The sequence below is a fragment of the Sapajus apella genome, unplaced genomic scaffold, assembly GCF_009761245.1.
Source record: "Sapajus apella isolate SASKATOON/1434 unplaced genomic scaffold, GSC_monkey_1.0 scaffold50, whole genome shotgun sequence".
Taxonomy (NCBI): domain Eukaryota; kingdom Metazoa; phylum Chordata; class Mammalia; order Primates; family Cebidae; genus Sapajus; species Sapajus apella.
The window spans coordinates 11,620,423-11,634,701 of NW_022436990.1; the positions used below are offsets into that span (position 1 = coordinate 11,620,423).

The 14,279-nt window shown below is 41.1% G+C and overlaps 1 protein-coding gene across 1 annotated transcript in view; it reads left to right on the forward strand.

Annotated features, from left to right (window-relative positions):
• HEATR5A (HEAT repeat containing 5A) overlaps positions 1–14,279 on the forward strand; it is a 126,464-nt gene that overhangs the window by 80,020 nt on the left and 32,165 nt on the right. The window contains exon 22 of the mRNA XM_032242668.1: positions 3,670–3,819. Within this exon, the coding sequence (XP_032098559.1) occupies positions 3,670–3,819 (150 nt within the window). The remainder of the gene's footprint in view (positions 1–3,669; positions 3,820–14,279) is intronic.

Genomic DNA, 14,279 nt, shown 5'->3' on the forward strand with positions numbered 1-14,279 from the left:
TTGCAATTCTGAATACTCTTAGTTTTAAAACTTGGCTTCTAAGAGTTAAACTATAATTACCTTCTGATGAGGTAAACCATTAACTTTGCCTCTTGTTGGACACCTGTTCATGTGAATGCAATCCAGATCACTCCTCTCATACTTACGTGTACTTAATTTGGTTTGATACTGAGGCTTAGTCATAGATTCCAAAGGAAAACCTAAAATTAATCACATGTACATTTTAAAATTATATGTCTACATCTTGGAGTTCTTGAGTTGACTATTTTCAAGAACTTGGCTTAACTCATTTTGTTAAGTTGGAAAATAAAATATTTGTGGCAAATTTTTAAGCTGAAGCTAAGCCAATTTGAATGATAACTATCAAGATTTATATTTTAATGCTTAGCTGACTGTTGTCAAAGTCATCCTATATCTTTTGGTTTTGTCATGACTGGTGTGTCATTTGTTTTTGTGCAGGAGATCTTGTTGGATAATTCTGTGTTGGTAGGTCCCTGACCCTTGATTCCTACCTTTTTTTGAGTTTTGTGGTGCTATTTTCTTGTGTCATTTTTTGGTTGTAGATGTTTGTTTTCTTCTGCATCTCTTTGTTTAAGCGAACCATTAATGCTAAGTCCAATATGTGTAGCATGTTTCGTGGTGTTTATTTGATACCAGTATAAGCAAATCCTTCCTAACCTTCTCCAGCTGGTGCTCTCACTCTTTGTACTAAATTTGGTATCATCTTGATTTAATATATTAATTTCAGAAAATGATTGTAGTTATAGTTTTACTTAATTTCTGTATTTTGCCTGCTTTCTTTGTTTGTCTTAAGCCACTCTATTCCTCTTTCCAATATAAATGCTGGAGAATGACATGGAGACCTTAATCCTCCCATTTTGCTTTGTGTGAAAGCCTTCAATCTTTTTTCTACCAAACAAGTAAAGGGTACTTCTAAGCATGCTTTTTCTAAAACATGTTTGACTAGCCTGAATAAATGCTGCACCTGCTTTGTATCATATGCTTGTGAAACTCCAGTTGAAATAACTAGTAGATTTATTTTCTTTAGAATTGTCTTGCAGTGTGCTTTTTTTGTCATTGTTCTTAAATACAACAGTAATCTTGGGCACAAGTAAACTTAATCTTTTTATATTTTAACTTCCCTATTATCCTAACCTGCTAACAATATGATTTCTAAACATGGGAATAGATTGTACCTTGAGACTTTTCTATAAATGGCATTCCTCTGTATCCACTTTTGTTCATAGTACAGCTCGAAGGTATAATAGAACATACTTACAACACTGTTCCTGCACTCTAGCCTGGGTGATAGAGTGATACCCTGTCTCAAAAAAAAAAAAAAAAAAGGTGTTCAATGATAATATATTCACAGTTTTTTTTCTGGTTGTTTTTTTTTTTTTTTTTTTTTGGCTTCTGATAAAATGTAGAATTTGTCTTTGCATGTGTTTCTTCTTATATATTCTTTTTTTATTTTTATTTTGAGACACAGTTTCACTCTGTTGCTCAGGCTAAATTGCAGTGGCATGATCTTGGCTCACTGCAACTTCCACCTCCCAGGTTTAAGCAATTCTCCTGCCTCAGGCTCCCAGTAGCTGGGATTACAGGCATGTGCCACCACACTCAGCTAATTTTTGTATTATTAGTAGAGACAGGGTTTGACCATGTTGGCCAGGCTGGTCTCGAACTCCTGACCTCAGGTGATCCACCCATCTTGGTCTCCTTCAGCATGAGCCATTGCACCTGACCCTCTAACTCCTGACCTCAAGTGATCCACCTGCCTTGGCCTCCCTCAAGTGTGAGCCATCACGCCCGGCCCTCTTCATATATGTATATAAAAAATAAAATATATATATATATATATTTATATTTAGACAGTGTCTCACTCTGTTGCCCAGTCTGGAGTGCAGTGGTGCAGTCTTGGCTCACTGCACCCTCTGTCTCCCAGGTTGAAGCAATTTTCCTGCTTCAGCCTCCCAAGTAGCTATGATTACAGGCACCTGCCACCATGCCTGGCTAATTTTTTTATATTTTTATTAGAGACAGGGTTTCATCATGTTGGCCAGGCTGGTTTCAAACTCCTGACCTCAAGTGATCCGCTCACCTCAGCCTCCCAAAGTGCTAGGATTACAGACGTGAGCCACCACGCCCAACACTTTTCTTATATATTCTTAATAGTTCCTACCACCTTTTATTTCATCCCAAAATTTAGCCTCTGCTCTTTACAAAATTTCAGTCCTATTTTTCTCACATATGCCAAATCTAAACATTGCTATAGAATTATGCCATTATTTCTCAAATTTTACTTTGAAGATCACTATCAAAATATACATATTTATTTTGTAGACTGTACCAAACTGATCTTTACTTTCATAGTTAGTACAAAATTAATTTAAAATCTCGTCTTTATTTCTTAAATGAAATCACTAAAAATTTTTATCCATTAACCTTCAACTTGTAACTGAAGTATATTACCAGTCTTATCATTTGCCATGGGTAGATACAGCCTATTGAGATTTACATTGCATCTGTAAGATGTGTACATATATGTATTCTATTAATACATAAATATGTATGCATATATATAAAATTTGGTGTTCTGTAATGTTTGTTTCTAGAGAGTATTTTTGGTGAATGTTTTCTGCCTTTATTTGAAAATGCATCTACTTACTCTATATGTCATCTGATTAAAATATTATTGTTAAGAGACTGCACTAATAATAACTAACATTTATTGAGCATTTACTATTTGACAGGTACTATGGTAAGCACTTTGCATGTTACTTTGTGTTAATATCACAGTAACCCTGAGAGATGTGCTAGTGTTACAAATGAGGAAACTAAGGCACTATAGAGAGGTTAAATAATTTGCCCACAGTCACACAGCTAATAAATAGTGGATCTAGGACTCAAACTGAGACATTTTGACTCTAGAATGTCCATTTTAACCAATATGCTGTATTGCCTATATGGATTTGTATAAATTTCTGCTTAGAGAATGATAAAACATTACAGTATAGTTGCATGAACACAAATGTATGAAATGCAACTAAATCCTTAATGTTGTAGTTCTTTTTTTCTTTTTTTTTTTTTTTTGAGACGGAGTTTCACTCATGTTACCCAGGCTGGAGTGCAATGGCGCGATCTCGGCTCACCGCAACCTCCGCCTCCTGGGTTCAGGCAATTCTCCTGCCTCAACCTCCTGAGTAGCTGGGATTACAGGCACGCGCCACCATGCCCAGCTAATTTTTTGTATTTTTAGTAGAGACGGGGTTTCACCATGTTGACCAGGATGGTCTTGATCTCTTGACCTTGTGATCCACCCGCCTCGGCCTCCCAAAGTGCTGGGATTACAGGCTTGAGCCACCGCGCCCGGCCTTTCTTTTAAATTTCTGTTTACTCATATAAATTCTACCTTCTGACCCTGATCTTTGCTTATATTTATGAGTAGTGCATAACCTAGTACACATATTACCTATGCCGCTGTTTCTAAGTTACATAATCAGAAATGTATTCTAGCATAGTTGTAAGAAGTTCCTATTTATGCATAAATTGTGTCCAGCCTACTGATGTGCTGGACAGAATCAGGAATGGGTCCAATGAATATTTATTACACTCACTCAGTGCCAACAAGAATTTTAGCTCTGTCATTCCTCAAATGTTATTTTTCAGGTGAATCTTTGTAGCCCCTACTTGTTACTGAGAAGAGCAGTACTGGCTTGCTTACGTCAGCTCGTACAAAGAGAAGCAGCTGAAGTTTCAGAATATGCTGTTATGCTTGCTAAGGATAGCAGAGAAGAGTTGACTTCAGGTAATATCTCTTGATCAATATTGTGTCCAGCTCAAATGATTTTTTTTTTTTTTTTTTTTTTTTTTTGAGACGGAGTTTCGCTCTTGTTACCCAGGCTGGAGTGCAATGGCGCGATCTCGGCTCACCGCAACCTCCGCCTCCCGGGTTCAGGCAATTCTCCTGCCCCAGCCTCCTGAGTCGCTGGGATTACAGGCACACGCCACCATGCCCAGCTAATTTTTTGTATTTTTAGTAGAGACGGGGTTTCACCATGTTGACCAGGATGGTCTCGATCTCTTGACCTCGTGATCCACCCGCCTCGGCCTCCCAAAGTGCTGGGATTACAGGCTTGAGCCACCGCGCCCGGCCTCAAATGATTATTTTTATCTTAAAATTTCCGCATACATATGAGTTTTGAAACAATTTAAAAGTTAATATGTAATATGTCTTAAACCTGCTACAGGGAAGAATTGCTGTTATTCCAACCAGTGATATTACTGGTTTAGAGCAGTGGTTCTCAAGCTGATTTTCAAACCAGCAATGTATACCTCACCTGGGAACTTGCTAGAAATGCAGATTATTGAGACCCATCCCAGACCTACTGAACCAGAAATCTGGGAGTATTACCCAAAAATCTGTATTTTAAAATCTATATTTTTATTGTCCCTATGTTAGTACAGCTGTGTGCCACATAATAGCATTTTGGCCAACAACAGACCCCATATACAACAGTGGTCCCATAACATTATATCATATTTTTACTGTACTTTTTCTATGTTTTGATACACAAATGCTTACCATTATGTTGTAGTTGCCTATAGTGTTTAGTACAGTAACTTGCTCTACAGGTTTGTAGCCTGTGAACAATAGGCTATGCTATATAGCCTATGTGTGTGGTAGCCTGTACCATCTAGGTTTGGGTAAGTACACTCTATGATGTTCACACAACAATGAAATCGCCTAACAACACATTCTTTAGAACATAATCCTATTAAGCCATGCACAAGTCTACTAAAGTTTGAGAGCTACTGATCTAGAGCAAGTTTTGTCACAGCAGTCAAATGAAATTGGATTAGCTCTTAAATAATTTATCACACATGCCTCTGTTCACTCCAAAATCTCACTTTCATAAAATTTATCATATACGAGTCTGTTACAAGCTAAAGAGGATTTTTTAATGCCTCTTCCTTTACATTTTAGAGCTGAATTAAAGGCTTTCTTAGCCAGTAAGATTTAAGTGTGTATCACTTCATTTTAAAACTATTATATGAATAACCTGAATTTGCGGATGAATTCAAAGAAACTATTAGCCTACAAAAATGGTAATAATAGGCCAGGCGTGGTGGCTCATATCTGTAATCTCAGCGCTTGGTAAGGCCAAGGAGAGAGGACTGTTTTAGGTCAGGAGTTCAAAAACAGCCTGGAGGCCAGGCACACTAGATCATGCTTATAATCTCAGCACTTTGGGAGGCCAAGATAGGTGGATGACTTGAAGTCAGGAGTTCAAGACCAGCCTGGTCAATACAGTGATACCTCTTCTCTATTTTTAAAAAATTATATATACCTATCTATAAAAAGAATAGCCTGGACCACATGGTAAGACCCCATCTCTACAAAAAATTTTAAAATTAGCCAGGCGTGATGGTGCACATCTGTAGTCCCAGCTACTAGCTAATCAGGAGGCTGAGAGAAGAGAATTGCTTGAGCCTAGGAGTTTGAGGTTGCAGTGAGTTATTACACCACCACATTGCAGCTTGGGTAACAGATCAGAACACTGACTCAAAAAAAAAACAAAAAACATAAAGTAATGTCTTTCACTTTGGCCGGGTGCAGTGGCTCATGCTTGTAGTCCCAGTACTTTGAGAGGCCAAGGCAAGCAGATCACCTGAGGCCAGAAGTTCGAGATCAGCCTGGCCAATGTGGTAAAAATCTCGACTAAAAATATATAGCTGGGTACGGTGGCATGCTCCCATAGTCCCAGCTACTCGGAGGTTGGGGCACAAAAATCGCTTGAACCCAGGAGGCAGAGGTTGCAGTGAGCTGAAATTGTTCCACTGCACTCTAGCCTGGGCAACAGAGCTAGACTCTGTCTAAAAAAAAAAAAAGTAATATCTTATACTTTTGTTTGTAAAGTTTTTATTTCAAAGTACTGTCATACTTTTAGAAAGTCATAGACTTCATAGAGCTTTTCAGTATCTTAAGCTTCTAGATTCATAATATATTTTACTGTCAGTAATCTATGCTTTTTAAGTAATGGTGTTATTCTTACATTAAAATGTATAGGGAGCTGGACCAGATGTGGTGGCATGTACTTGTAGTCCCAGTTTTCTGGGACTGCAAGACTAAGGCAACAGGATCACTTTAGCCCAGGAGTTCAAGGACAGCCTGATCAACATAGTGAGACCTTGTCTCTAACAAAAACAAAAACTTTTGCTTCAACTTGAATTAATCGGCATGGCTGGGCTGCTATACAAGCATACCTAGGAGTATTGTGGATTTGGTTCCAGACCATGCAATAAAGCAAGTCAGGAATATTTTTGTTTCCCAGTGCATATCAAAGTTATCTTTGTACTATACTATAGTCTGCTAAGTGTGAAATAGCATTATGGCTAAAAAAGCGGTGTATGTACCTTAATTTAAAAATCTTTACTACTAAAAAATGCGAACCATCATCTGAGCCTTCAGTGAGTCATAATCTTTTTGCTGGTAGATGCTCTTGTCTCGGTCTTGATGGCTGCTTAATCATGGTGGTGGTTGCTAAAGGTTTGGGGTGGCTGTGGTAATTTCTTAAAATGAGACAGCAATGAAGTTTGCCATGTCCATTGACTTCCTTTCATGAAAGATTGCTCTGTAACATGCAATACCTTTTGATAGCATTTTACTTACAGTAGAACTTTGAAAACTGGGTTAATTCTTTCAAACCTGCTACCTGTTTATCAACTAAATTCACGTAATATTCTGAATCCTTTGTTGTGATTTCAACAGTGTTCACAGCATCCTCACCAGGAGTAGATTCCATCTCAAGAAACCATCTAGAATGATAAATCCTTTCCAGAAGGTTTTCAGTTACTTTGCCCAGATCCATTGAAGGAGTCACTGTCTGTTGCAGCTGTAGCCTTACAAAATGTATTTTTTAAGTAAGAGAACTTGAAAGTCAATATGACTTCTTAATCTGCAGAATGGATATTGTGTTAACAGGCATGAAAACAACATTCATCTTTTTGTACATCTCCATCAGAGCTCTTGGGTGACTAGGAACATTGTCAGTGAGCAATAATGTTTTGAAAGGAATCTTTTTTTTTTTTTTTTTCTGAGCAATAGATCTTAACAGTGGACTTAAAATATTCAGTAAACCCTGTTGTAAAAAAAGATATGCTGTCATCCAGGCTTTGTTTGTTTGTTTGTTTGTTTTTTAATAGAGTACAGGCAAAGTAGATTGGGCATAATTTTTTTTTTTTTTTTTTTTTTGAGACAGGGTCTCTCTGTTGCCCTAGCTAAAGTGCAGTGGCACGATCTGGACTCATTGTAGCCTCTTCTTTCCAGGCTCATGTGACTCTTTCCACCTCAGTCTCCTTGGCAGCTGGAACTACAGATGAATGTCAACACACCTACCTAAGTGTTTTTTTGTGCTTTTGTAGAGATGGGGTCTCATTGTTGCCCAGGCTGGTCTTGAACTCCTGGGCATAAGTGTTCTACCTGCCTCAGCCTCCCAAAGTGCTAGGATTATAGATGTGAGCCACTATGCCAGCCGATTAAGCATAATCCTTAAACCATGGGATTTTCGGAATGGTCAGTGCACACTGGCATTAAAGTCACCAGCTGCTTTAGCTCATCATAAGAGAATGAGCTTGTCCTTTGAAGCTAGGCATTGGCTTCTCCTTTCTAGCTATGAAAGTCCCAGATGGCATCTTCCAATAGAAGGCTATTTCATATTCTTTGAAAACCTGTTGTTTTAGGCCCAGCACTGTGGCTCACACCTAGAATCCCAACAGTTTGGGAGGCCGAGGCGGGCAGATCACTTGAGGTCAGGAGTTCAAGACCAGCCTAGCCAACATGGTGAAACCTGTCTCTACTAAGAATACAAAAATTAGCTGGATGTGGTGGTGGGTACCTGTAATCCCAGCTGCTCAGGAGGCTGAGACATGAGAATAGCTTGAACCCGGAAGGCAGAAGTTGCAGTGAGCCAAGATCACACCACTGCACCCCAGCCTGGGTGGCAGAACAAGACTCAGTCTCAAAGAGAAAAAAAGAAGATCAGTTGTTTTGGCCTTAGCTAGGTCTTCTGGCTAACTTGATGAAGCTTCTACATTAGGATTGGCTGCTTTATAAACTTGCCTTTTTTTTTTTTTTTTGAGATGGAGTTTTGCTCTTGTTGCCCAGGCTGCAGTGCAATGGCATGATCTCAGCTTACCACAACCTCTGCCTCCCAGGTTCAGGCGATTCTCCTGCCTCATCCTCCCGAGTAGCTGGGATTATAGGCATGTGCCACCATGCCTGCCTAATTTTGTATTTTTAGTAGAGATGGAGTTTCTCCATCAGGCTGGTCTCGAACTCCCAACCTCAGGTGATCCACCCGCCTTTGCCTCCCAAAGTGCTGGGGTTACAGGTGTGACCTACCGCACCCGGCCTTTATCTTGCATTTTTATGTTATGAAGACAGCTTATTTCCTTAACCCCATGAACCAGCCTCTGCTAGTTTCTACCTTTTCTTTTGTAGCTTGCTCTGGATCTGGCTCAGTGGCTCAGTGCTGTGGCTGATTTGAACTTTTTTTTTTTTCTTGAGATGGAGCCTTGCTCTGTCACCCAGGCTGGAGTGCTGTGGCACAATCTCAGCTTATTGCAGCCTCAGTCTCCCAAGTAGCTGGGATTACAGGTATCTGCCACCACGCCTGGCTAATTTTTGTACTTTTAGTAGAAACAGGGTTTCACCATGTTGGCTAGGCTGGTCTTGAGCTCCCGACGTTAGGTGAGCCACCCACTTCAGCCTCCCAAAGTGCTGGGATTACAGGCGTGAGCCTGATTCGAACTTCTGTCTACATCACTAAAACTTTCTCCATGTCGGTTAACAAGGTTGTTTCTCTTCCTTATCATTTATGTGTTCACTAGAGTACTTTTTTCATTTCCTTCAAGAACTTTTCCTTTGCATTCACAACTTAGATAACTGGCATAAGAGACACTTAACTTTTGGTCTGTCTTGGCCTCTGACATGCATTTCTCACTAAGCTTAATCATTTCCAGCTCTTGATTTAAAGTGAGATACGTGTGACTCTTCCTTTCACATGAACACTGTGAGGCCATTTCAGTGTTATTCATTGGCCTAATTTCGATGATGTTGTGTTTCAAAAAATAGAGAGGCCTGATTAGAAGGAAAGAGATGGGGAATGGCCAGAAGAGAGAGAGGGAAATGGCATGGAGCAGTCAGAACACAAACAACATTTATTGAATAAGTTTGCTGTCTTACATGGACATAGTTTGTGGCACTCCAGACAATTAAAATAGTAACACCGATCGACTGGGCACAGTGGCTCACGCCTGTAATCACAGCACTTTGGGAGGCCAACATGGGTGGATCACAAGGTCAGGGTTCAAGACCAGCCTGGCCAAGATGGTGAAACCCCGTCTCTACTAAAAATACAAAAATTAGCCGGGCATGGTGGTGGGTGCCTGTAATTTCAGCTACTCAGGAGGCTCAGGCAGGAGAATCACTTGAACCCTTGAGGCAGAGATTGCAGTGAGCTGAGATTGTGCCACTGCAGTCCACCCTGGGCAATAAGAGGGAGGCTCCATCTCAGAGAAAAAAAAAAAGATGACTGATCACAGATCACATAACAGATATTATGATTTTTTGAACTTGAAAGAATTATGCAGTGAACATGTAAATTCATCTACTTAATGTCTTTATGACGCTCATTTTATAGACATCTCTCTCCATATACACATATAAACCTTTTGCCAAATCATTTTAAAGCAGGCCGCAGACATCACACTTAAGTTTATATTTCCCAAGAAGGATATGGTTTGGCTTTGCATCCCAACTGAAATTTCATCTTATATTATAATAATCCCCAGGTGTTGAGGGAGGGACCTAGTGGGGGATGATTGAATCATGGGGAGCAGATTCCCGCATGATGGTCTTGTGATAGTGCATTCTCATGAGATCTTTTGCCCCTTCACTTCCTTCACACACACTTTCACCTGCTGCCATGTAAAATGTGCCTCTTCCCTTTCCACCATGACTGTAAGTTTCCTGAGGCCTCCCTAGCCCTGTGGAATTGTGAGTCAATTAAGCCTCTTTTCTTTGTAAATTACCCAGCCTCAGGTATGTCTTTATAGCAGTGTGAAAACAGACTAATAGAGTATATTGGTACCAGGAGTGGGGCACTGCTATAAAGATACCCAAAAATGTGAAAGCAGCTTTAGAGTTGGGTAATATACAGAGGTTGGAACAGTTTGGAGGGTGCAGAAGAAGATAGGAAGATGTGACAAAGTTTGGGACTTCCTTAGAGACTTGTTGAATGGCTTTGACCAAAATGCTGATAATTATGTGGATAATGAAGCCCAAGGTGATATGGTCTCAGATTGAGTTGATGAACTTCCTAGGAACTGTAGTAAAGGTCACTCTTGCTATGCTTAAGTAAAGAGACTGGCGCCGTTTTGCCCCTGCCCTAGTTATCTGTGGAACTTTTTACTTGAGAGAGATTATCTGAAATTGGAGTTTGTGTTTAAAAGGGAAGAAGAGGCCAGGTGCAGTGGCTCATAACCTGTAATCCCAACACTTTGGGAGCCTGAGATTGGTGGATCACCTGAGTTCAGGAGTTCAAAACAAGCCTGGCCAAATGGTGAAACCACATCTCTACTAAAAATATAAAAATTAGCCATGCATGGTGGTAGGCACCTATAATCCCAGATACTAGGGAGGGTGAGGCAGGAGAATTACTTGAACCCAGGAGGCAGAGGCTGCAATGAACTGTGATTGCACCACTGCATTCCAGCCTAGATAACAGAATGAGACTCAAAAAAAAAAAAAAAGGTGGGAGAAGCAGAACATAAAAGTTTGGAAAATTTGCAGGCCCAAGGATGTGGTAGAAAAGAAAACCCCGTGTTCTGGGGAGAAATTCAAGCTTGCTGCAGAAATTTTCGTTAAGTAACAAGGAGTCAAATGTTAATCTTAATTGCCAAGAGAGTCGAAAAAATGTCTCCAGAGTGTGTTAGAGACCTTAGCGACAGCCCCTCCCAGAGGCCTAGGAGGGAAAAATGGTTTTGTGGGTCAGGCCCAGGGTCCCCCTGCTCTGTGCAGCCTTAGGAATTGTTGACCTGTTTCCTAGCTATTCCAACTGTGCCGAAAAGGGGCCAAGGTACAGCTCAGGCCATTGCTTCAGAGGGTCCAAGCCCCAATCCTTGGCAATTTCTACATGATATTTGGGCCTGCTAGTACGTAGAATTCAAGAACTCAGGTTTGGGAACTTCCACCTAGATTTCTTAGGATGTATGGAAATGCCCAGAGGTCTAAGCAGAAGCTGCTGCAGGGGTAAAGCCCTCATGGAGAACCTCTGCTAGAGCAGTGCAAAGGAAACTGAGGGATTGGAGCCCCCACACAGAGTCCCCACTGGGGTACTGTCTATTGGAGCTGTAAGGAAAGGGCCACCATCAAGCCTGGGCGTGATGGTTCATCCCTGTAATCCCAGCACTTTGGGAGGCCAAGAAGGGTGGATCGTGAGGTCAGGAGTTCGAGACCAGCTTGACCAACATGGTAAAACCCCATCTCTACTAAAAATACAAAATTAGCCAGGTGTGGTGGCACGCACCTGTAATCCCAGCCAAAAAGGAGTCTAAGGCAAGAGAATTGCTTGAGCCTGGGAGGCGGAGGTTGCAATGAGCCGAAATCATGCCATTGCAGTCTAGCCTGAGTGACAGAGTCAGACTGCCTCAAAAAAAAAAGCGGGGAGGGAAGAAAAAGAGGGCCTCCAGACTGAAGAATGATAGATCCACTGACAGCTTGCACTGTGTGCCTGAAAAAGTCACATACCCTCAACGTCAGCTGTGAGAGCAGCCAGGGCAGGGGGCTATACCCTGCAAAGCCACAGGGATGGAGTTGCCCAAGACCTTAGGAGCCCACTTCTTGCATCAGTGTGCCCTGGATATGAGACATGGAGTCAAAAGAGATCATTTTGGAGCTTTAAGATTTCATGACTGCCCCACTGGATTTTGGACTTCCATGGGGTCTGTAACCCCTGTGTTGTGGCTGATTTCTTTCATTTGGGACAAGAGCATTTACCCAATGCCTTGTACCCCATTGTATCTAGAAAGAAACTAACTTACTTTTGATTTTACAGTCTCATAGGCCAAAGTGATTTGCTTTGTCTCAGATGAGACTTTGGACTGTGGACTTTTGAGTTATGCTGAAATGAATTAAGACTTTTGGGAGATTGTTGGGAAGACATGATTGGTTTAGAAATGTGGACATAAGACTTGGGAAGGGCCAGGGGTGGAATGATATGGCTTGGTTTTGTGTTCCCACCCAAGTCTCATCTTCAAATATAATCACCAGTTGTTGAGGGAGGTACCCGGTGGGAGGTGATTGGATCATGGGGACCGTTTCCCGCACGCTGTTCTCATGATAGTGAGTTCTCACAATATCTGTTGGTTTTACAAGGGGCTCTTCCCCCTTCACATGTAAGATGTACTTCTCCTTCCACTGTGATTGTATGTTTCCTGAGGCTTCCCCAGTCATGTAGAACTGTGAGTCAATGAAACCTCTTTTTTCTTTTTTTTCTCTCTGAGACAGTCTCATTCTGTTGCCCAGGCTGGAGTGCAGTGGTGCAATCTCAGTTTACTGCAAGCTCTGTCTCCCGGGTTCAAACAATTCTCCTCCCTCAGCCTCCCAAGTAGCTAGGATTATAGGCACTTGCCACCACGCCCAGCTAATTTTTTTGTATTTTTAGTGAGATGAGATTTTGCCATGTTGGCCAGGCTGATCTTGAACTCCTGACCTCAGGTGATTCACCTGCCTCGCCCTCCCAAAGTGCTGGGATTACAGACGTGAGCCACCATGCCTGGCCTGAAACCTTTTTTAAATAAATTACCCAGTCTTGGGTATGTCTTTATAGCAATGCGAAATGGAGTAATGCAAAGGACATACCCGTGCATGATCACACACTTAAGAAAATCAATATTGATTTACTGTCCTCATATACTTTTCCCTAGTCATCCAAATGTCCTTTATGAGTCCTCCCCTTCCCCCGCACCTAAATCTAAGATCCAGTCATGACTCTTATATTACTTTAGCTGCTATATCTTTTTAGACCCCTAATCTGAAACATTTCTACCACCTTCTTCTGATCTTTAAAAGATAACTTCTCTTTTAAAACAGTCTAATACCAACAAAACAAAACACCCACAAAGGCCAGGCACAGTGGCTCACACCTGTAATCCCAGCACTTTGGGAGGCCAAGGCCAGTGCATCACCTGAGGTCAGGAGTTCGAGACCAGCCTGGCAAACATGGTGAAACCTCATCTCTACTAAAAATGTAATATGAAACAAATTAGCCAGGCATGGTGGCACACACCTGTAATCCCAGCTACTGGGGAGGCTGAGGCAGGAGAATCACTTGAACTTGGGAGGCAGAGGTTACAGTGAGATTGTGGCACTGCACTCCAACCTGGGCAACAGAGCAAGACTCTGTCTCCAAAAATAAATAAATAGAATAGTCTACTAGTAATATAATCTTTCAAATCTACATGTTTTCATAAATGCTAGATGAGTTAACTCTTCAAGAGAAAATGTATTTGTCCTTTAGGCACTTTCAGAATTAAAGATAATAGTTGATGCTAGATCAAGGATTGTATTTCCCCTTAGAGGTGTTACTTCGTAGTAGTGAGAATATTGTATAGTGATGTATGTTTATTCAGTAGTCCACAATAGCTTAATTGGAGTAATTAAACAGTGTTTTCCATATAGTGTTTTTTTCTCTTTGGGCTTTATCTCATGTTAATAAATTTTAAAACTTTATACCAGAATGAGGAAAAAACTTAATTATGTTTATTTAAAATTAGAAAATAATTATACTAAGAAGCACTGATGGCCGGGCACTGTGGCTCAACACCTATAATCCCAGCACTTTGGGAGGCCTAGGCGGGGAGATCACTTGAGGTTAGGAGTTCAAGACCAGCCTGACCAACATGGCGAAACCCCATCTCTACTCAAAATACAAAAATTAGCCAGATGTGGTGGCAGGCAGCTGTAATCCCAGCTACTTGGGAGACTGAGTCAGGAGAATTGCTTCAACCCGGGAGGTGGAGGTTGCAGTGAGCTGAGATTGTACCACTACACTCCAGCCTGTGTGACAGAGCAAGACTGTCTCAAAATGGGGAAGAAGCACTGAATAAAATGTATAAGTATTGGACACTAATTGGGTAAAAATTTTTACCTGATTAAGAAAACAGGCCAGGCGCGGTGGCTCAAGCCTGTAATCCCAGCACTTTGGGAGGCCGAG